The 24210-nt window shown below is 46.3% G+C and overlaps 1 protein-coding gene across 1 annotated transcript in view; it reads right to left on the reverse strand.

Annotated features, from left to right (window-relative positions):
- Nucleotides 1–24210, reverse strand: part of PLXNA4 (plexin A4) — a 456388-nt gene that overhangs the window by 80523 nt on the left and 351655 nt on the right. Inside the window, exons 10-11 of the mRNA XM_050892199.1 lie at nt 8277–8477; nt 174–270 (exon numbers count right to left, since the gene is read on the reverse strand). Coding sequence (XP_050748156.1) covers nt 174–270; nt 8277–8477 — 298 coding nt within the window. The remainder of the gene's footprint in view (nt 1–173; nt 271–8276; nt 8478–24210) is intronic.

The following is a 24210-nucleotide window of genomic DNA, read 5'->3' on the forward strand; positions in this document are numbered from 1 at the left end:
AAGGGCGGGGGGAGAACAGAAAGCACACAAAAAATTGGTAATTTGCAGAGTGCAGAGAACAAGTATGCACCAGACAGCACAGGGAGATGGTGGCTGCTTTGTTAAGCATAGGGAGCGATGCGGCCCGTTGCTAAGGTTACCACTTCCAAGGACAAGTTGAAATAACTCTTTACCTTTGTTCTGTGCTGGGTTGTCAATGTTGAAATTCCCGTTCCACACGACCGTCAGCTCCACCGGCAGGCTGTTAATCTCCATCCCTTCGTACGAATACTAGAAGTGGGAGAGGGAAAAAAAAACAAAACAAAACAAACCCAGACTTACATGGTGCCCAGAGGTGGGGAGGGGATGGGACAAGGCAAGAGGTGGTGCCACAAGTCATGAATAAGAGAAATGGAGCTGTCAGCTACCTCACGGGGTGCTCTCAAAGTTGTGGGTCTCAATAGAGCAAGCCGTGCCCCTCTCAATAGCCTACTTTTAGCTGTTAAGTGAATATTCCACGATTTAAGCGTATTTGCATGTGATGGGGCTTATCTTGGAAATCTGCCTTCTAGGTGTTGAGCACAGCTCTGAAGAATATTTTGCCAACTCTTGAGTGTACCTTTAAGGTGTACATTATGCACTGTGGGTCTACCATCCAAATACACCTCAGCTGTGTACTCCATAGATGCTCAGCATGTATGTAAGGTTATCTACACTAGTGATAGTTTGAAGAACTCTTGGAAACTGAGTGAGGTCTCAGAAAGCAGGGAACAGGCACATCATGGAAATACCTTAAAAAAGGGGAAAATGGAAGTTCTGTGTAATTATAGACCTGTCAGCCTAACTTCACTTCCCAGAAAGAAAGTACATCAAATTATTAAACAATCAATTTATAAGCACCTGCAAGATGATAAGGTGATAAAAATCAGCCAGCATAGATTTGTCAAGAACAAATTGTGTCAAGCCAATCTAATTTCCTTTTTTGACAGGCTTAATGGCTTTGTGGATAAAGGGGAGGCAGCAGATGTGATTTATCTTGATTTCAGTAGAGTATTTGCTACTGTCCTACAGGAGATTCCCATAAACAAACCAGGGAAATAAGATCTAAAAGAAGCCACCATAAGGTATATGCACAAGCTGCTGGGGGAAAAAAAAAAAAAAGTCAAATAATTCAGTGTCAGGCTGGAAGGGTGTTTCAAATGGAGTATTGTCCTGGGTCTGGCATTATTCAGTATTTTCACTACTGACTTGGATGATAGACTACAGATTTCGTGAATGACACTGTTTGGGGAAAGAGTGCAGGAACATCCAAAAGCAAGGTTAAGAATTCAAAACAAACTTGACAAATTGTAGAACCGGGCCAAAATCAACAAAGTGAAATTCAATACAGGCAAGTACCGACTATTCTTCAGTAGGAGAAATCAATGTAAACAAATATGAAATTGGAGTGACTGGCCAGTGCTGCAGGAAAGTGTCTGGGGACTACTGAAGATCACAAACAGATTGTGAATCAACAATGCCATATTGCTGCCAAAAAACCCAAGCAAATCTCATTTGGGGATGTACTAGCTAGAGTTTGTTACATACGTAAGCCCCAGGAGGCAATGATTTTTCCCTACTCAGAGCCAGAAAGGCTTCAGCTGGAGTAGGGGGTATCCAGTTTCCAGCAAATATATATTAAGAAAGCCATAGAAATCTTCTGAGAGAGTTGGACAGACTCAAACAAACACTTGTCAGGCACAGTCAAGGTACGCAGATCTGGCCTTAACGAAGGAAATGGAAGCTGATCTCTGGAGGCCTTCTCCACTCGGAGAGCTCTCTGACACATGGTGCTTAGTGTATGTTTTCAGCTAGATTTTGGTTTTTCATAAGCCAGTTCACACAGGGTTCACCCAGTTGCCCGTCAGATCCCACTGCCCACCTCCATCAACAGCTTCCATCCAACACTTCACCAAAAGGCAAAAAGCCTCGTAATGGGAGAGGAGATGGTTGCTTTAAGGGCAGAACGGGAACAAGGCAAGAAGGAGAGAGACATTTCATGTCTGCTATATTACTGACCACAGCGCACATAAGGGTTTACCCTCCTGAGATCGGGAATCTCCCACTGCACTGGGATCTATAGCGGGACAAACTCCCACTTTTAAAGAAAAAGATGTTTTCCCCACTACAAGGTTAAATATAATTCAGTAAGCTGTATGGTTTGGTTTGGTATGTTTTAGAGACCACTAAAGAGTTCCCCATCACTTAAAGTCTCAGCGTGGTTTTCCACAGAGATGCCAAATCTCTGAGCCTTTAGAGGTAGGTTTTTCAGTATCCGTTAATTACCATATAATTGCCGAGTAAATCGTATATGGTGATTTCAGTCCATTACGGCAGAGTGCTTGTTGCACGGTAATTTTTCTTTGGACAAACTAAACACAATTAGCCACTAATCTGCAAGACCCTGTGATTACGATCTAGTCGTAGGGTATTTATGGGTATAAGCTTTGTGGTTACCATGGAAGTAAAGAGCAGCCAGGTTAGCAGAGTCCTTTGCAGTAGCGACGTACCCGCCAGTCTCATTCAGTATTAGCATTTTTATGACACTTCTCGGTGTCACTGCCAGCAAGATGCAAGATGATGCAGAGCCGCTTGGACTCACAACACTGGCTTTTCACAGCTTTTTGGAGCTAGGAGCAAGGATGGGGAGACAGGAGTGGGAAGAAGAGCGCCTGAAAAGTAGAGAATAATTAATCTTCTGCCACTCAGGAGCTTTGCAAATGCCTGCTTTGCACAGCACTTTGTGAACGCTCGTTGGGAATGGGAAAGAGCATATATACAGAACCACTGGTCACCCTTAAGTCAGGAGTTGAGTCTGTAGGTGCCTGAGAAAGCGCTACTTTCTGCCTCAGCAGAGCCTCCTGTGTACGTGTTGGGATTTAGCTGTTAGCAGAGCCTAGACGGGGCTGCCAAGGGACAGGCAGCTGGAGTCCCCCAGAGCCTTTCATCTCACTGAGGATCCGAGCGCCAGCAGCAGGAGCCCAGCTGGGATTTTAGATCTTATCTGTCTGTGGCACCAGGGGCAAACACATATTAGACTTGTTAACTCAGCAGACTTGATCCAGAACTGGAAACGGATGCGAGGGAATAAACAATGGGATCCCCATGGAAGAGCTCCAAGGATGAAGCCAGCTGGGGGCTGGAACGAGGATGCTCATGCTGCCATGCCCGGCCTGCTCAGACAGCTCGTGGGCTCCACAGCAGCAAAACAGAGTAATTTGCAAAGTAACAGCAAGTAAATGCTCCGTCCTCTTCAGACCACAGGAACTGCTAACTCATTGTGACCCCTGTTCAAAGCCCACTGAACTCAATAGGAGTCTTTGAAAAGGATTCGCTCAGCTGTAACAATAAGATGGAAATATGTTTCAGAGAAGAAAAAAGGGATGGTGTATCAATCTCCAGGACAGCAGAGCTTCCCAGATACCCCTGCTAAGAACATTCATACCATTAGGGTTTGTATGTATACATTGCCGTGCACAACTTCCTCCAGCACAGGCAAAACTGCTCAAAAGACGTAAATCTGACTCCTAAGTCTGCCAAATCTGGATTCCTGGCATGCAAATCAAATCAAAGCAGAAAATTACAGGCAATTTAGAGGCCCAAACTGAGAAAGAGAGGCTACCCTTCTGGAAAGGCAGACTGGCTTTCATCAGGAAACGCCAAAAAGCTGCTAGAAGGAGCTATTGTAATTCACAGGAACAGCACAGTGTGTTTTGAACTCCCAGGTACCAGCTCTTTGTCTCTTAAAATCTTTGCTAGTATCAGATACTCCTGCTGAGCCCATCACATCACTTGGCCATTTTGCCATGTTGTTAGTGATTTAACATATTGTACGCAAGCTACTGTAAACTCATTGACTGTTTGTCTCATGGAAGTTCACTATCCTCGGACCAAGAGGATGGCTGCAAAATCACAGCTATCAGTTCTACAATAGCTATGCAAACATTAGCTGCCTTCATGGAAAGATATTTTGCATTTCAGAAATCTGCAAATTCCTGGCTCTTTTGGCCATCCTGTTACTACAAGCACCCTGCATTAGAAGGACTCAGCTTCACAGACCTCCGAGCCATGCAGTTTGTGCAAATCCATAGCCATGCTTGACCTCTTGCTGCATCCTGCTGGGATGCTGTATCACCGGGTAAAGCCCTTTGGTAGTTTGGCTTGGACATGCTTAGGACGATAAACCAAGAGCAGTTACGTGATGTTTCCCCTTCATACCTCAAGCATGTCCAATGGCAGGGAAACGTCTGCAGACAAGCAGCATTTTAGCAGTATTTTGGTGGTAGTCTGTTTTCCCTGACACCACTTTTGTGATTAGAGCTCAAATCTGGGCATTGATTCCTGTACCTGGCTCTGCCACCAACTCCTTGCATGATCCTGTGCAAATCATTTAATCCCTCTTTGCTTCAATTTTCCAGCCATAAACCGTAGGCAGAAAACTTCTTGCCCACAGTCATCCCGTCTCCTTGGACTCTCTGCTTCCCAGAGCTGGGACTGAATTTTTATGTCTGGGTATCACCCTCACATCATGATTGGGGTTTCTCTGCGGTATTTGAATGTAGATAAATAATAATAATGCATCATAATAATTGAGAAGTGGATGTACAACTCACAGCCCTGTGCTTGTCTTCCTTTGGTCACCCATAAGTGTTTTCCCATGATTTCTGTGAATAGCTCCTCATTTTTTCCCAGCTCTGTTTTTTCTTGGGGTTTTTTTTTTTATCACTCTCTCCACTGTGTGAGCCACACCACAGAGTCAAATGCTGCTGAGATCTTTTGCTCAAGTGCAATGATGTGACAAATATAACATATTTGCTTTTCCTATCCCTAAGTTACACAGCACTTTCAGCTGTACCCTCTCGGGCCTCACAACACACAGACCTGTGAAGGACTTGAGGCAAATTATCAGCAGGGATTTTGCTGCCAGAAATCAGTGTGTGCTGCCTGTTTGTGCCAAGGCCAGGCAATGGGCAGGCTCCCACCAAGCAAGAATGTGGGCTTAGTCATTGAAGCAGGTAATGGCAATGATCACGACGTGGTCAGGTGGGTCATCTCTCACCCCTCTCCCTGTTCCTCATGCCGAAGGCTGCTAATATTGGGCTGATTGCAAGTGCTGGGGCTCCCACTGTTTCCCACTGGGGAGATTGCTCTCTACCCTAATAGATCGAGCAATTTCAGCCATTCCTGCTGACGTTTTTACTTATTTATTTATATGTCTCCTTAGCTCCCCTCCTTTTCATTTCCTCCCATCACTCTGTGTCCACACTGTCGGCAGAGCTATCATAAGTGCAATAAGGAATGGCAGGCAGGGTCTCTCTGAGTGATAATTGCGTGCCTTGGGTGGTGTGATAGAGGACAAAACCCAGAGCTGAGAGTCTCAAACCACTTGACAAGAACAATAATTGTCCCGAAGCATGCTGCCTGCAGTGACTTATTGCTGTTATCAAATGAAATACCTCCAGGAAAGACAGGGGGAGAGACAGAGCTGGCTACTGACTGGACCGAGCACCTAGGCACCATCAGTGCTGGATATGACATTACTGACACACCATCAGGTAGGCTGGTCCCACCTGGGTGTCCTTATAGCATCCTTTAACTGAAGTTGGAGCCACTTAGAAAAGCACCTGCTTAAGATGGTTCTGATCCCTGCTGTAAAACTTGAGGGACCAGGCAGTGGAGAGCAAGAGTTAAGGCTTTTTCATGATCCGATCCTGTGTTAAAGCAGGAAAAATCCTGCATTTTTCAGAAGTTATTCTGCAAGAGCTGAATTTGAGCTCGTCGGTGCCTAGTGTACGATGGGAGGGGGTAGATCTTGAGGCTTATGAAGGAAAACAAGCCAAAAATGATTGCTTAGTCTAGCATGCATCACCAACAGAAAGATCTGCTGGCAGGATAGCATCCCTTCAGGGACACACCATCACAACACATCCTCCCACCCTCCTTTGGACCTTCTCCAAGCCTGCAATGCAGGTGCTACATTCAGTGTCTCATCCAGCAACTCTGCTGAGTAAAAAGCTCTGTCGAAGGGGGCTGATTCAATTTGCAAACAAGCTCATACGGCTGTTTCTAAAGCCAGGTGACCCTCGGAGCAGAGGCTCATTGTATCGCAGTGGCTCCAGACTGAATGCTAATTCTAGCAGGGAAGGAAATAATCATGATGGAGACATATCTACAGCACTCCTTCCCTATTGTCTGCATCCTCTGCCACCTGCTCTAACAGAGCCTGGGCTTCTCTGTTCCTTTTTTGTCTCTGTGTGAATGTTTCTTTCTTTTGTCTGGCTCTCCCTTCCACATCTCTTTCTCTCAGTGTCTGGCAAACTCAGAGCAACAATAAAATAACATTTCTCAGGAAAAAAAAAAAAAAAGAACCCAAATCAGAGAGTCAAAGTGCCTTCAAAAGAAAAGGGAAGAAAAAAGAAGGAAAGAGAAGTAAAAAGAAGGAAAGAGAAGGAAAGAGGGGGGGAGAGAGGGGGGGAGAGAGAGAGGGGGGGAGAGAGAGGGAGAGGGGAGGCAAAAAACAGGATAGAAAAGAATTTAGTTTATTCCAAAATAAGCCTCTCTCCCTGGAGAAGAGAGAGGTCCACCTGAGTCACCACCAAACATGGGACAGGCGCCCTACAGACACCACACAGCAGCAAGGTTGTGGAGTGCCTTGGAATTATCCTGAGACTCAGCCCTACCACCCTGCGCAGCTCAGGAGTAGCCTTGAATGTTCTGGCATGAAAACAAACATTAAAATCAACATGGTGCTGTCACAGCACTCAGGCATCCCATGAGCAAATGCATCTGGGGATTCATCGAAGCCCACTTCTCTGGTCCTAGGCACTAGCAACCTCTTGGAGCATGCAGGTAGTATGGGAATAGTAACCATTACCTCTCAAAAACAGGCTCATTTATTGGATACCACAAACTTGGATGCTGAGAGGGACCCTTCAGGACTACTGAGGCAGTCAGTCCCCTGCTCAGCCCAACTATGCTTAAAATCATCCTGAGATAATTCATGCTGATGCCTATGTGTGCCAGAGAATTCATGACTCTAAAGGGTGGCTGCTCTCTTCCCTGCTAAGACTCTTTGGACAGATATGTAGACTCTGACCAGGTCCATATAATACCCCTTTAGCCAGAGGCTTTTACCATTATAGAAGAAATTTATTTTTATTTTAAAGTGTAATGCCTTCTTAATTTCTCAAGCCATCCATTTCTGTGAAACCTCAAACCTGGATGCTCACAGGCCACTAACCAGTAATGAAAATCAGGGGGAGGGAGGGGGACAAAGTAACAAATATAGGAGTGTCATTGGGAAGTTGCTTGTTTGCAACAGATCGTAAAATGTGTGAACCGTCTATAATCTTCAGCACGCTGCTTAATGCAGCAGAATATGTTGTGACGGATTTTAACAAGTGCTGCCCAGCATGGAGTGGCAGAACTGCAGTGAAGTGGCTAAAGCTTGTAATTAGCTCTTTGACTAATAAATCATCTCGTAGTAGCAGCAATAAGAATGACTCAAATGCATGTCTTGGAGACGTGAATCTCATGGAGAAACCTCCGGAGAAGCAGACACCACCATTGCACATATGCGCAGCTCCTGGCAGACGCAAGTGTTTGCCCCCAAAACTGGCATTGCTGCGGTGACACCGTCATGACTCACACAAGCTCCCTGGGAAGGGGGTTACTGGTCCTGCACTGCAGATGGGGAAGCCGAGGTGGGCAGAAGCAAAGAGACTAACCAAAGGTCATGCAGTGAGTCAGTGGCTGGAGGAAGGTTTGACTCAAGCCTTCAGCATCTCACCCTTCTTTTGACCCATTACATGCTGGCATCCGTCAGACTGTTTATATGGGGTTTTGTATGTCCCATCACCAAACCCCCACGTAATAACCTTGACTCTCAGTGTTGACATGAACACCTATCCCTTTGGAAACCCTTTTGAATGCACACAAGGATGTGGCACTGTGAGGATACGGGCAGGTTAAGCTGATAATAATGCCTATGGGTCATGCCTTAGGTGCTCCGGCATGGCCAAATGCTGGGATCCAGGGGCAGAAGCAACGACTGTGTGGTGACACCAGCCAGCCTAAAGAGCAAAAAAGGGCAGTTTGCAAGCTACCAACCAGCCTTTCCTTGACTGTGGCTGGAATCGGGTAGGCAATAAGGTAAAAAGCGCTGCAACGCAACCCCAGATCCCATTGGGACAGTGCTGTAGGCACTCCTAGTCCTCCTTGGCCCCTCCATCTCTCCCGAGCATGCAGGGCTTGCTCACCGAAGTGTTCTGGCACTGTACACTGGAGCTGTTGAACCTCAAGGCCGGCACCCGCTGCTCATTGCCCTGGATGTTCAAGATGCACTCGTAGCCTCGCTGGCCCGACTGCGGCTGGGGTAGGTTCTTGGCCTTCAGCGTGATCGGCTTGATCACTTCCACTGGCACCAGGATCTTCTCTGCCTGTAGCAGCTGGGGACAGTCCTAGGGAGAGAGAAGACAATGCGTCAGGTCAGCATATGGGTTTCCCAGCCCCAGGTGGAGTCCTCTGATGCTTCTCAACTTTCTCACTTCATGCTTTGCTTCAAGAGATTACAAAGTCTTTGCCTCTCCCTGGGCCTCAGCCTATTACAAGGGTATTCAAGGAGCATTACCGGGAAGGCTCAGATAAACAGGTGAGGAAGGATTCCTTTTACAGACCAACCTTTCCTATCTCCCTTGTTCGCGCTACAGACTTTCAACCTTCAGGACCCAGGGAAGCTACTTCTGGTGCTTTTTAATACCTGCTCCGTTAATCAGGTAGTGGGAAAGCAATCCTGTTCCCTCCAGGGACTTAGCCCAGTCGCAACGCCATGACATGAGAAGTGAATAAAACAAAAATCTGAGCATAATTCCTTGCCTCCCTAACAGCCAACACACCATTGTACAAAAGGCACAGCTCTAGCTAGCTCCAGCAAGATGTTGTAAGCTATAGAGTCTGGGCCGTTAAAAAGAGAGGGGGTTTGGGCTTAGAAGGAGACAGAATATTTATTACAGATGGATTCAGCTCCCAAGAAACGACTGTTACACAATGTGTGGAGATCCCTTGGAAAGGCTTGCCACCATTTCACAAAAGGAGCAAGGCTGAGTGGATGTTGCTAATCCAGTGCCTCTTGGTGGGTCCCTCACACAGGTAGAGGTCTGGGCACCCAAAGCTGCAATGCAGAAGGCTGTATTCAAAGTCTCATTAATTTGTGCAGCTTTAGTTGGAGTAGCAATGCACTGCTTCATAGTACAATCAGACAACTGCAAGCTGTCAAATTCATGTATTCTAGGAAGCTATCAGCTCTTTAGGAAATTACTGCAGCGTTTGCCTGGCTAATCCAAGGCAGTTTGATATAAAATGGGATCCCTTAAAAAAAACACTGTAACAGGCTACAAAACATAAGCATGCCATATGCACAGACCACGTTGTCTTGATCACTTGTGAGTGCCTGGCTGTCCCCTCTTTTAAGTCTTTTCAACTCCTAGATGCCAAGAGAAAGCCTGTCTCCTCTTTTTCTTCTCTGCACTGTATTTGGCACACTGCCTGCTCTCTGTAGAGCACTATGGTATCATGATGGTGCAGCCACCCTATCCAGTCCAGAGAGCAACACCATTTCAGCCTACCCTGCCCAACATTAAAGCCAGGTCCAGCCGGTGCAAGCAGAGACAGGGAACTTATATAGAGAGGTGCAAGCTTAATCTGTAGGTGTGGGCAAGGAGGAAAATGACTGATCCAGAGCTGGAAAGTAGGGAAAGGGACTGAAAGGCTCAAAGGTGGAATTTATGGCTTATGAGAGCCTGGGAGCTTGTTAGAGCAGATGGTGGAAGCATCTTACTGAAGCAAATAGCTTAGGAAGATAAAGAAATGGATTAGACGTGTAACATCTGCAGTTACACCAAACAGGAATAGAATTACAAGAGCCATCAATCATCACACTGCGGGTTTGAGCTGATCCATGGCCGAGGCAGGAAGAAAATCCAGTAACCACCTAGCACATCGCTGCAGTGAAGTTCAGAAGCCTTCCTCAGTCCCCAAGGAGGATCTGTCTGTCCTAGTGGAGATGCCAGACTGAAGAGCCCTTTGGGGCAACCTGATTTCTCATCTGCACTTATAGGGTGATGCTAATGGTATAAGTACTTGACAGCTACTGATGGACTTCAATTGGCTTTGCCCAGGCTAACACCAGAACCAGGACAGCCAAGCACACAGTCACTGGAGCTGGATGGAAGTAAACCATCTTGGGTCTGGTGGCCATTTGTCTGGGCTAATCTGGCACAAGGCCTAGCTTAATAAGTGCTACCAAGGACTGAGGCTTAATAGGCCATCACATTAACCTGGTTGGATGGTGTAAGGATTGGAGGTGGCAAGCCCATGCGGTACTGCATTGCAGTGATGAGCTTTACCCCTGTGATTCTCTGCTGTCTTGGGGATCCTGGTTCTGAGCAGCACTTCAACAAGCAGACATGTGTGAGGAGGCTCCAGGAAGCTGAGTATATACATACGCAGTGGAAGTTGCCTTATACCTCATCAGGTACAAGACACAGCCAGTGTGGAAAGAGGCTGTGTCTGACCCCCAGGAGTGCTTGAGGAGCTACACTCTGTTCCAACACTCTCTGCTCTTGCTGTTGTCCTGTCCCATGATGAAATGTCCCCAGGGAACTACCAACGCTGAAACACAATGGCTAAAGTGTCGTAGAAGTGTTTGCCTTGACAAAAGGGCAAGGCTTGAGAGTCTACAAAGTCTTTCCAACCTTGAGTCTAATGATCCTACCCTGTCAAGGCACACCAAGTTAAGGCTAGCTGCAGGGTTAAGTAGCTACTTAGCATGAGAAAGTGAGGCATAATCTAACCCTAAGTGACTTAGACCTTTAAAAAACCCAGAGGGCAGGGGAAGGAGGTGGTCTAGGCTATATTAAAACAAGAGTTCTGATCACGCCAGCAGATATCATGTGTAAATACCATTTGGGACTGTATGGCTTCAACACTCCCTGACCCTTCCCCTTCCCCTGCCCAACACGTCCTGGGGCCTCTGAATGAGCTCCCTCTCTTTCTCCTGGCATAAGAAAAGACCTTGGCAACATCATCTCAATTTTTTTTCTCCCCAGATATAGGAGTTGAGAGAGAGGTGCATTGGCAGAGTGAATCAGTGGGACAGGAGGATGGGAAAGCCCTATCTGCTGCTGAGCAGCCATTTCCCAAGAGTGGGCATTTTGCCTGATGCCTGTCAAATGGAAAAGCCTCCGAAGGGGGCTGGAGGATGAGGGTTGGAGATAGTCCACTACATTACCTGCAGGCCAATCCCAGCTCTTCAGGCTGGTCTTTCTTGCCTAGCTTTATCCCGTCCCCCTCTACCACTGGTGCTGTAACCTTTCTGATAACACTTGTTTCAAGTTCATTAACAAGCAGTGATTGTGGCAGCCCCAAAACAGGATTCGTTTGCATATAAAAAGCTTTGCAGTACTGTGAGGAAGTTCATTATAGATAATTGAAGAGGCGAGCGCCATAAAGAGGAAATCCTCCCAATGTGGCTTTATCTGATTGACCTAATGTTCTTTCTAATTGAAATGGGGGGGGGATTGGGGGAGAGAAAGGCAATTTCATTGGGTGATGTGCTGCATAAAACCTCAGAGCTTGGACTAGGCTCTGGGTTCGAATTCAAACGTAGTACTCATTTTGCAGCCTGTGTCAATCTTTGGGTGCCTGGTCAGGTTTGTATTTTTGAGGGCAAAACATTAATCTGCTCAGAACAGACCCTGCAGCAGGACCCAAGCAGAAGGATCCTTAAAAAAGAGTTATCATCTTGGGCATTTTCCAGCGGAGGCAGTTTCTCTTCACCTTTCCTCTGCAATGGACATCACCTAGGTTGGAAAAGAACAGTTTTCACATGATGTAGGGGAAATAAAAACATCCACTGCCAACAGCTGTACCAAGGAAGGGCACAGTCCCATTCCTTTTGTCTTTGGTGTATAATAAATTAAGCCTTTCCCCCAACTCTAAGGGGACCTCGTTCAGATTCCAGAGGAGCTAAAATCCAGCTTAATCTGTACCGGGGCAACACATTTGAAAGCAAACTCTTGTTGATTCATTTTATGTGCGTAGCTTCATTCTATTCCTTAAATGCTTTCAAATGAGTCAATCTCTTTAAAATAATATCCTCCACCCTTGCCAATTACTCGTATCATCAGTGATGCACACCTCAAATCACCAAATTTTGCCAGTTATCAAGTCAGAGAGCTTTTGCAGTGAAAACACTGCATGAAATGGGCTGTACTCGTTGGGTCAATGGTAGTTTAATTTTCTTTATTTATAACTCCTTGTAGAATGCCTGCAAACGTGTTTTGCTGTAGCTTGCAGAAATAATGAAGTCTCAGAAATATGAGAACCCTTTCTCTCCTTTTCTCTCATATATGTGTTATGGCCCTCATCACAGCTATACCTGAGTGAGTCCCCAGTGAGAGCCATCATGAGAATTCTGCTAAAGAGGGCGATGAAACCTCTTTGAGACTATGTGATCTTAGCCCTGAACTAATTAGTTTGGTTCCTTTATGGTGCTTCATACATATATAGTTATGATTTCATGAAGATTTCACCATGCTGTTTTCCAGTATAAGCTGGAGACAGACCGGATACTCTGAGTTATCATCCTCTCCTAGGGATGAAGCATGTAGGGATCTTTCACAGTCTTGTGATATTGCATGGGTTTTCTTCTAACCTTATTTTGTACAGTTTCACTCTCTGTTACTGGTTTTTTTCAAAAAGAAAATGGGTCTGATCTATTTTGAATGGTAGGCATCCTACATGGGAACAGGTAAAACATCCATGAAGGTTTAATACAATGACCCATCCACCTGCCAACAGTGTCCACCTCATATCGGTGTCCCAGATCACTTGTTTTCCCCTGTGCCTTTCTTGTTATCCAGAGCATTCAGGTAAGGGAATCTTTCCTACTTTTCCTTCATACTGCTCCCTCGTGATCCCTGGTAGCATTGACGGGATCTCCACTTTCTACAGAAGAAAACTAGAGCTCACCTATTGCTGACTGCATTGTAGGCATCTTTGGCAAGACAAACTCAACTCTTGGCAATGGATTTTCACCCTTCCTTCCCCCAAAGAGTAGGAGTCATCTCCATTCAGGACCAGACATAGCCACTACCACCAATTCCTCCATTACTCATCTCAAAGCATCCAGTTCCCCTTTTCTCCTCCCATAAGAATTAATTTCTTTATCCTCAACTTCAGGGTTTTTCTTAAGACTTTCTTTTCAATATCACTCATTCAGCAACCATCTTTGTGCCTTATCCAAGCCATCTTGCTGGGAAGGAACATGACCACAAAGTGAATCTAAGTGGGGACCAAAACTTATTCACTCAAGCTCTTCAGGACCTCACAAGAAATGATACTCAGATTGTTATTTACTCACATATTATGTAAATACAATTAATCTTTTGTTCATCTGCTCTGATGAGCTGTAATGTACCATTTTCCCTGTGTCCCCTATGGCTTTCTCATCCTCCCACTCTGTGCTGTAATCAAGTCAAGAGGGTAAGATTTGAGAGGCAGGGATTGGGTCTTTATAAAGATATCTAGACCACAGCATCTGGATGCTCTGTTAGTCAGATTAGATTAAAAAACATTAAAACCAAAAGAGAACAGGGAAAGAGAAAGAAAAGGAAGGGAAGGAAGGAGGAAAAGGAGAGGGAAAACAGGCAAACAAAAAAAAAGATATTTTTTTGTCATTGATTTTAGAGGAATCAGATTTAACCTGGATAAAAAGCAGGAAAATAGCAAGTTGGCAGATGAAAGGCAGCAGGGACTGCCTGGAATATGTTGCCTGAACTTCCCTCTCACACCTCAGCACGGTCACCCAAATTCAGGGCTATGACATCACCCAAAGAAAATCAGATGCTTGTTTAGCAGCTACCCTGTACTGCTGCAAACAGAGGGCTTCAGGCTCCAGGGCTGACAAGCTGGTTCCTTCAATGAATCACTTTAAAACTCTTGCACAACTTCCCAGCCCCAGGATAATCTGGAGAAAGAAGCAGCAAGGAGCTCGGCATTCCCAGTGCGGGAGGGGAAGGGGTGAGTTACAGTCCACGTTGTGTTTACATTATTACACCACTAATTCTTAGCATCATAAAAATTATATTTAAAATTTACACGAACAGTGCCAAGGAACGTTATTAGGTTATAAAGTGGAATCAGGTCAATGCTTTGTAGGCAGGATTCCAAGCTCCATAAATTTCTGGATATACTTCCCCCAAATTTACATCGGCACTAGCAGCAATCAAACCAGCTACAAAAAAGCTCACCCGGTCAAAGAATTTTTTAATGCATCATATATTTTATCTGCACTTCCTAAGTTTACAATGTTGTTAGTTTGATTGATGGTGTGCTCAGTTATTGGCACAGCAAAAATAATAATACATGAAGAAAATGCTCAGAACTTTAAAGGCAGCTGATGAGGAGAAAGCAACAGGATTTATGAGAAGTCTAAACATCTGCAGAGACAACAAAGGAATAATTGAGTCCTTGCATCGCTGTCACTTCTGATGGCTCCTTTCTTGTTAAGAGTCTTCCGTGCCTTCAGGAGCAAATACCAGCTCTCTTTTGTCAGATATTGCAAGTGATTCTGGTGCCTGGGAAAAGGTGGTTGGCCTGGAGGCTGGTGCTCAGTCTATGGAAGAGATTTGGCCCTGTTTAAGATCTGTGCAATCTAGTAGCTACATACTTCAATGGTGGCTTGCACAGATTAATGTACAGATATCACTGCGGGAGGAAGGGAGACCAACAGATCAATAGCAGATCATTAGGTCAGCTGCCATAGCCTCTTGGGTCCCTGGCTTCGGTGTTGTGAAGGCTAGAGAGGAATGAGTGATGCTGATCACCAGAGAGTGGATACTCGAAAAGCAGAAGCTAAATGAAGATAACTAACCTCCTCTCACATGGCTCACTGCTGAATCCTGTTTATCGGGAGCAAAGTGACTCCCCCAAGGCCAGGCAGGCAGTGCCGGGAAATGACCCAGGTCTGTTGAGAGCTTGATCCCAAAGTAGGACTATTCTGCCTCTGAAGTCAGTCCACACATCTCTGCTGATCAACATTAATGATTTTATCCTCCTTTAATTCTTTATTAATAGAGTCTTTCTAAGCTGGTCCATTATTTCACAAGGATCAAGGTCAGGCTGCCATAATTATCCAAGCACCACATTTATCCTTTTTAAATAGAGACACAACGTTAGCTTTCTTTCAGCCATTTGCTGCTTTGACACACTCTCAGAAGGAAAAGTAATGATCCAGAGAGCAGGAGCCTTCTGGTCACTGGATGAAGGGAGCGGGCTAGTGACAAAAATAGTAGATGATTGTGTCATTAGGTACATTAGAGAGTGGCTGCTGGAGACATGCAAGCAGCCTCAGTTCTGGTCTTTCCTGAGTAACTGCCTGGTTTTGAAATCATAAGAAATATGGAATGTGTGCATTGAGGAAGGTGGTGTATGTGCAAGAGACAAGATAACCATGTATCTACTTGGATAAAGTCTGTCATTTGTTAAAGGAAAACCCTGGTTAAGTAAGACAGCCTTTCAGAATAACACACGTAGTAAAACTGGATTGTGCAAAGCCACGGAAAGCATGGGGCAGAGCACAGGCAGCTTATAAAGCAGTAATGAATTTATTCTCTAATTATTACTATATAAATCTGCATCCTTCTGCCTAGCCAGCCTTCTGTCCTTCTGTAATGACTTCCATCTGAAGTTCACAAGACCTTTCATATATATCAAAGTGCTGTACATCTATGCATGGCACCACAGCAGCCCACTGAGGCTGCAAATTCTGAGCATTGCAATAATACCCCTTACTGCTTATCCATGTAGATACCAATGACATTGATGTGTCACTCCTCAACAAAGCTAAGTTTCCTATACATCTGTGCCAACAAATGAGTTTTGCATTCATAAGGGACGTTCTCCAACCAAGGCTCCCTCAGAAGTGACAGGGACTCTCATGACAACACTCTCACATGGGGATTTCTGGTGTCTAACAAGGGTTGCGCCCAAGCTGTAGCGCTTTCTTCCTAAGAGAGGACTGAAAGTCTATTTCTCCTCCAAAGCTGCCCATTTTTACAAAGTTAGTAGGAACTTGGTATCTTTGAGAGCTCCAGACTTTGGCCCAACTAGGCCAAGAATGGCCAATGAGTTCAGAAGTCAATAGAGGAGACAGTAACAGATGGACCAGAGGTTGCACACACAGGCCAGGCTGACGCAAACCCACTTCCTTTGGAAACCAGGACAGAAGCCCGGAAAGTCATAATACTTTGGCTTCCACAGTGGGAAGGTCGGGACCATGATATCATGGCTCTTGTCACCCTCCCCCTCACCGAGATCCATGACAGCATGAGATAACATCCAAGCCAAAGGAAATGGACTCATGCTCAAAGACAAGGCGGGGAAGGAGGGTCTGGGCTCAGCCTCCTGGAGATGCCCCAAGCAGGGCAGGAGACACATTCCAGCTTCACCTCTTATCTGCAGCTTCGGCATCTTGAGAATGTTTTTCCTTGGCCAGGTCCCAAAAGCTCACATGTCCCAAAGTAGTGAATGCAGCTGAGGCTACAATAGAGAAAAGCAAAATCTTCCTGCTTCAGGGCCAGGCCATCACCCTGGACTAAGTCTGAATCGGGAATTGTCTTTCCTCCCTCAAACTGCAGGGTGCCATACAGATCCTAGCGCTCCTAACAGATGTCCAGATAGCCAGAAAATCCTGTAGCCACTTGAGGCATTACAATGGCATTGCACTGAGCTAGGCTATCAAAACAATATAAGCTCCTCCCGATGTTATTTCAAGGTTGCTGTGTTGGCGGGGACAGATGACTGTTATCCTGTTGCATTCTGAGATCACTCTGTCCTGTGGGATAAATAATCTTGCATGACAAAGATGAGCAGCCCAACTGTTATGAGTAACATTTAGCAGGGACATGGTATTGAGTGTCAGATGCTTCTTACGTCTCCATTCAAACTAATCTCCCTGAGTTGCTCCTAGAAATTACATGAACAGGTCCTTGATTAGTCACTCACATGGTGGCTGGAGAAGCTAAGCTCTAAGAAAACAAGATATTTATTAAGGTAGGATGAACCACTCACAGGGAAGCCTTTTTCCATTAGTTCTCAGTTCCTGTTGTGATTTGGTTGGAGGTCTCAACAAGGAGAGACATGATGGAGCTGCCCTGCACCAGGACAGATTTCCTGCAGATCCACCACCATAATAATCAGAAATCCTGCTAAAAGTTACTGAGAAAATCAAACAAGTTACCAGCCTTTTCCCCTGCCAGCTGGATGACTGCAGGGCAAAAAGGCTCAGAGACGACAAAAGGTACCCAAAAATAACAGAAAAAGCCACTTCATACACAGGCTTTCTATCTTTTTCTTCACCTCAGTGCAAGTCAGTATGACTTGCAAACAACAGCAAATTATCTAATTTGTTTGTACATGCTCAAAGACTTCTTATGAACAGCCCCCACTGCGAGATCACAGCTCCAGGTACTAAGTACTGTACAAGCACCTATTAACAGAAAGTGCTGACCCAGATCAGAAAAGGGTGGGAGAGAAACAGGGGCACAGAAAGGTGAACATGTCCAAGCCAACTCCTAGCCAGGAATAAAACTCTCATCTGCTGAAATAAAACCTGTGGCCTCATACACTACCTGATACTGCCTCTGAGCGGTATTTTCATGCTCTAAAAGGACTCCATGAACAAGGGGAAAGCTTTCTGCCTGGCCTCCAATTTCTGTGTTTAATTTCCTCTTATTATTATCTGAAGCACCCCCTCTGAAGAGGGTGTACCCGCTACACGATACATCTCCATTTCTGGGAAAAGGCTGTAAAGGTGGACGAGGGCTGAAATGCCACAGCCTAAAATGTCAAACGACCAGGAGCCCCAAGGCACGGCTGGATCCAAACCATCAGCTACAGCCTCCTCCCAGATTACCCCTGCCTCCCCCCGGACAGGATGCCGACAAGACTGAACTCCATCACACGTGCTTGGAAACACTTCTAAGAGCTAAACACATGATAAACACCAAACCCTCATGCTGCTTAAAAGCAGGTGCCGTGAAATGCATGCATCACTACGCCAGATCCCATCTGTATGGCGTGGCTGCTGCTGCCCGCGGCAGCTGCCTGTCTAGAGCTGCTCCTGATCCCCTCGCCTCTCCTGCCATTCCCCCTGCCTGCTCACAGCACTTGAAGGCAGCAGGTTGCCTGCAGTTGCCATAGAAACTACACCTTGCACTCTCCCCTTAATGATAGACAGGTGCCAGGATAAGTGAGCGGATAATCGACAAGCAGGGAAGGATTCGGCGCTCTGGTATTGGCCTCGCTGCAACTGTCATTAGAGTCCCTGAGAAATGAGAGAGATATTAATTTGAGCAGAGATGGGTTTTCTCTCCTCCCCGTGCTAATGCTTCTGCCTCTCTGGCCAGGTTAAGGGAGGCTGGAAACAGGAGTGGGAGGGAAACCGAGCAGTTGCCACAGCAACAGTTGAAGATGCATCACCAGAAGGTTTGTTGATGCAAGGGAGCAAGGAGTTGACCATGCTCACCTGATGGCCCAGCAGGTCCTCTACCCCCTCCCCAGTGCAGCCACCCAGGCATTTCCACTGGGGTGCATTTTGGGAGGAGGTGGGCACCGTGCCTTCCTTCTGCACCTCGCAAAGAGGACAAGGCAGGACATTCGGGGGCCCTGAAAACCTGTCTGCTTTTTGAGACCTTGGGGCAAAGCCCTCCCTGAGCCAGACTGAGATGCACCGGCAGGGTGGGGAAGGGCGCTGCTGAGTTTACCGCAGACAAAGTCCATGATGAGGAGACGTGGGCATTATCACTTAGAATAGAATAGAATAGAATAGAACAGAACAGAACAGAACAGAACAGAACAGAATAGAATAGAATAGAATAGAATAGAATAGAATAGAATATTTTCAGTTGGAAGGGACTTACAACGATCACCTAGTCCAACTGCCTGACCACTTCAGGGCTGACCAAAAGTTAAAGCATGTTATTAAGGGCATTGTCCAAATGCCTCTTAGATATCTTCCAGTTCAGGTTGAGCTGTCATTATCACTCCCTGCCTTCTTTTTTCCCCTCCCTTCTTCCTTGTTTCCCAAAAACCCCATCCCTAAGAAGGACAAGTGGCTGGTCAGAGCTAAATCCGTACACCCTATTGCAGAGGCCACCGGTACAGCTCTTCGTTCGGCATGAGGCATGAGCAAGCGCTGGGCAAAGCAACACTCTGCTCCTCAGCAGCTGCTTGCCAGCATGCGGCTCACACAGTTTTCTATTGCTTTTGACAAATTAATATTTGAAGCAGTTGTTTCTTTTATGTGGGCTTTACTGTTGTTAGCACGTACAACTCGACATAAAACACTTTGGTGTGAGATCTTTTCTTCTGTTCTCTTTTTAGGCAGCAGATGAAAATCCTTTTAATAAAAAGCTTTTTTGGGGGAGGAAGAAAAACACACGCACACACAAATCGGTTGAGCAGGGAAAGATGAAAACCTCCTTCAAGGTAATTAAATGATTATGTATCTTTTAAACCCAGCAGATAATAGATTTGTTATCTAGGCTTGCTTTTGGCTTTTGCCATTTTTTTTTTTTCCCTCTTTCCCCCACACAAAGCTAAAATCCTTGCAAGGCCTGGAACAAGATAGTGTTCATCTTAGAGAAGAAGGCACAAAAGAAGACTTAATCCTTTATCCCATCAACTCAAGTAGGCTACCCCAGCTTACCCATCCTTGTCCAGATGTCTGTGAAACACTGACATGAAAACTACCCACTGGATCAGAGCAGGTCTGTACGAAGACAAGACAGACGATGCAATCAGGTGTATTGGGTAATAGATATCAGGAGAGACAGGTGCTGTTTCTGCAGCTTCTATCACACTGGAGACCCTCAGATCAATTGCTTTGCCCTCCCTGCCTCAGTTTCCCTCCACTGCTTGTTGACTGTCTTGCCCATTTACAGAAGAAAATGACTGAGCTCTCTTACTTGGTGATTGTGTCAAGTAAGGGTTGATTTCACAGTGTGTGAGTCTGCAATGCAACGGTTTGTGGTGCAACGCTAAGCCTGCACTACGACTTTAGCTACGGTCAGCAACAAATGTCAAAAACAGAGACAGGATGGCCAAGAAAAAAACTAGAAAGCTGGCTTGCTCCCCTCTATCTTTGAGACTAATTCTCTCCATTATTGCTACAGCTCTCTTTGGGAAAAACAACAACAATCCACTTCAGTATTAAAATGTCTTTTTTTCCCTCATTCTTTCCCTTCCTGCCCTCAATAGCAATAATATCAGCTCCCCTTTATAAAGCAAGAAGTCACTCAGTATATTTCAAGCTAGTGGACTTGGCTTTCGAAAACCTGCTGTAAAGGGAAATTATACGCCAAGCTGAAGCATTTCTGCCGCAAATCATCCAGAGACATCGTCAACCCTATTTGATTGAGTTCAGTGCCATAATCATAAATACTCTTGCTTTATGACCACGCTGGAGTTCTTCACCAGGAGCAAACATGGGCTTTCCCAAGGCTCCCAGACTAGTTGATTCAGCTCTATTATGGGCAGAGCTGATTCACTGAGCACCTGACAAGTGACAGGTAAGAAAGTCATGGCTCTGTGTTGATAGCGAGGGATTTGCCTTTTCTGTCCTTTCTCCATCTCTGGTTTAGTTTTGCTTGGTGGTGGTAGGACAGCTGTCCTGTCCCAGCCCGGGGCTGGCTGGTCACAGCTATCCACCATGAAATTCAAAGGCCCCCCTTGGATGGTAGATCGCAGGTTACATAGATAGAAACAACATTTTGCCTTCTGGACAGTGTAGGTCATGGCCAAAGCCTTTCTGCTGTCCCACTGGATCAGTCTCAAATTCATCCTGCACTCTGCATTAATCAGCAACTCATACTACAAGGAAAAAAAAAAGTAAAAAACCCATGATCCTCTCAGAGAACATGAAGAAGACCTGAAAGAAAGGCAGGCTGAGCCTACGGAAATCCAGAAACTTGTGAGATGTGCTAAGGAAATGATGGAGTTGGAAGTACATATAACAAGCGTCCATTCAAAATGCTCCAGGCTGGTCCAGGGGTGATGGGTACCAGCCCAATCAGTCCATTTGCAGCCCAGGCCATCTGGAGAGTGGGAAGCCTCTTCCCACATGATGGCAAGATGCTCTACAGGCAAAGAGAGAAAAAAATCACCTGGAGGTGGGTGTATCAGCAAGAGAAGGTGAAGGCCATAGTGTATCAGCAAGAGAAGGTGAAGGCCATAGTGAGGGGGAAGGGAGCAGGCTTGGCATGCCAGCAATGATGATTACAGAGGGAAGCGGTTTCTGGCACCGGTCCATATGACAGAGTAACACCAATATTTGTTTGCTTGGCAAGGAGTCTCTTGGTGCAATCAGACCATATGATCCTGGAAGCTGGCCATGCTAATCTGCTCAGCAGATTCATGGAAGGACTGCAAATGGGATGGTCCAACCACCCCATGCTGGTAGTACAGTTTCCCATCAGTACCTCCTCGAGACTTACTGATTTAGTAGGTACTCATGCCTGGATGGTAGCAAATGCTTCCCCCTCCTCTTCTTCCGGGGGTCCAAGTGCTTGTAGAGGAAAGGATCAAACGGAGCATTGCAGATGGAGATGAAAGGCCAGTAAAAATAGGCCCACTCAAGGTGATGGTACATTTTGAGCGCTCCTGAAGATGGCATTGGGAAGTCTGGAAATGGACCTCAGTCCTGTCAGCCTTGTGAGTCATGTTATGTCATTGGGAACTGGGTGGAGGTCTGGACGGGCGATGAGGAGCCAGGCTTGGCTTCAAGAGACCAAATGGTTTCTATTGTTCAAAAAACTGACTCAACGAATAGGCATGGGTACAGGACAGAAAAGGAAAGAATTAAAGGTGAAAGTAAAAAATAGACAGTGGAAATTTCAGTGAGAGAGATGAGTCAGTGAGAAGATGGCTTCTCAAGAGAAGCGTGGGAGACGCACGCGGCATTTGTTCAAAGTGCCATTTGACAAAACCTTTCTGGCCACAGAGCGAATGTAAATCTGTGTTTGTCAGAATGCACTTGTGATGCCATCCTTCCGCAGCCCTAGTGTCCTTGAGGGCCACAAACACACAGATGGCAATGAGAAGGACCCTGAAGCTACGGGGCATTTCTCACATTGTCAGGCAGAAAGCTATCTCTGAAAGTTTTGGGTTTTGCAAGGCCATTATCCTTGCAGATATTGTCCAGTCGTTCCAGTGCTGAGAAGTGTTTCTTCTGCACAGCAGACAGCAAAACCAGCTCCTGAACTGAGCAGCTGACTGCCAAATGTTGTCTTCCGTGGGAAAGAGGTTTGTGCCCAGAGATGGTTTTGCTGCAGAAGCCAACAGGGCTGCATCCCTCATTAGCAATGACCAATGTGACATACATGTGCCGTATGATGCTATCATTGTCTTGTGGATCAACAGTTGTCTTCTAAGGTCAGGTTTGTGCCTCTCCCTGCTGCCAAGCAAATCACACAGAGCAGCTTTGCAAGATCAGAGAGGGAGTATTTGAAGCTTAGCAGGAAATCCTCTGTTAAAGGGGACGGAATAGAGAAAGAGCAATCTCTACTGACAGACAAAGCCCCTCAGACTGGATCTGTCTCCTAGTCTGAAGAGAATACCTTTCAGAAACAAAACTAGTGAGAGATGATAAAGCAGCGATGGAAAAGGTGTGCTAAAATAGGCAGATCTGCAGAGGACAATGAGTCCACTGCCTCCTCCCCAGTTCTGCAGAGCAAGACCTTAGAGGGGATAAAGTAAAGACCAGGGGCTATGCCATCCCAAGTCCCTTCCCTAAGGAACTGGGATGACACAGAGCTTCTCATGATCTCCTTTCTGATCGGAGCAAGTGTCAGAAAATCCAGGGATGAGATAGGGGTTGAGGGAGGAGGAGATGCACTGAGATTTGTAGGCACTTCACTTTGGGCAGGGGGCTGGAGGAGAGAAGAGGTGGGAACTGGGAAGGTGAGTCCTGTGCTTGGTACATGAGACACACCACAGGAGTCTGCCAGAGGAGATAAATGGTGGTGGCACTGCACAGCAGCAAGCCGAGACAAAGCGTCCCAGGGAATGCCACCTGAGCAAGAGGTTGAGGTCCCTCCAGTTCCTGAAGTGGAAGACACAGAGACGTGTGGCCAGCAGGACCAGCCAAACTCTGCCAAGGCTCCATGAAGGAACAGGGCCTGTCTGGTTGGGATAGCCTACCAGAAGGGCTGAACCCTGGGCTGCCTTCCTTTACCACTTCACCACTGACTGGAGGGTGTCAAGCCCTCCAGCTCCTCAGCAAGTTTTCCAGGAGGTTTACAGCAAATTCTGAATCCTAGTAGGTGAAGAACTGGCAGCCTCCCTGCTCATGAATATTTATGGCCTGTCTTAATGCCACAGCAGTTCAGGATGTCTGCTCCAGGACACCTCAACCAGCACATATGTGACATCTCAACCAGCACATAAGGAAGGGGTGGGAGGGAACGGGGGATGCCACAGGAGCGTGAAGACACTGCACGTGTGTCATCTGGTCCAGCAAACTGGCGTGCCTGGGGCATGGGCTGGGGGTAGGTGGGGGAACACATTAGAGACACCAGACCCAGCAGGCAGCACAGGGAGCAGTGGGGATTTTGTCCTCTGAATGCGACACACGTTGCTGGAGTCTTCAGCAGCCGCCTCTGCGCCCGGTGGTTCAGCAGATATCAGATCTCTTAATGGGTACTGGTCCCTTGGGCCAGGCAAACAACGAGCCATCTCAGGTCATTTACCAGACAGGCCAGGATGCTTTCAGACTATTCCTGACCAGGAAGTAATTCAGTGGCTTCCTATTTGTATTCTCCCGAGCTCCACTTGTCTGCGAGTGCTCATTAGTTACAATACGAGCCAGACAGCATTTGCAGCGCAGCAGCCAGCACTGTATTAAGCCCTAAGGTCCAGTTCAGCTCAGCGACTGGCAATGAGGCATCCCCTGGCCTCATCTGGAGGCAATTTGATGCACTGGCCATTAGGCACCAAACCCACGAAGCCACAGAGGTGCTCAAAGCATGGCTGAAATCCACTGACACTGTGGACATAGCCCTAAAACCTCCCCAGATCTCAGAAGCCTGCGGTATCTGCTTAGAGGTAATTTCCTTCTCTCCTGGAGGACATGCA

This window comes from Gymnogyps californianus, chromosome 1 (genome assembly GCF_018139145.2).
Source record: "Gymnogyps californianus isolate 813 chromosome 1, ASM1813914v2, whole genome shotgun sequence".
Classification (NCBI taxonomy): Eukaryota; Metazoa; Chordata; class Aves; order Accipitriformes; family Cathartidae; genus Gymnogyps; species Gymnogyps californianus.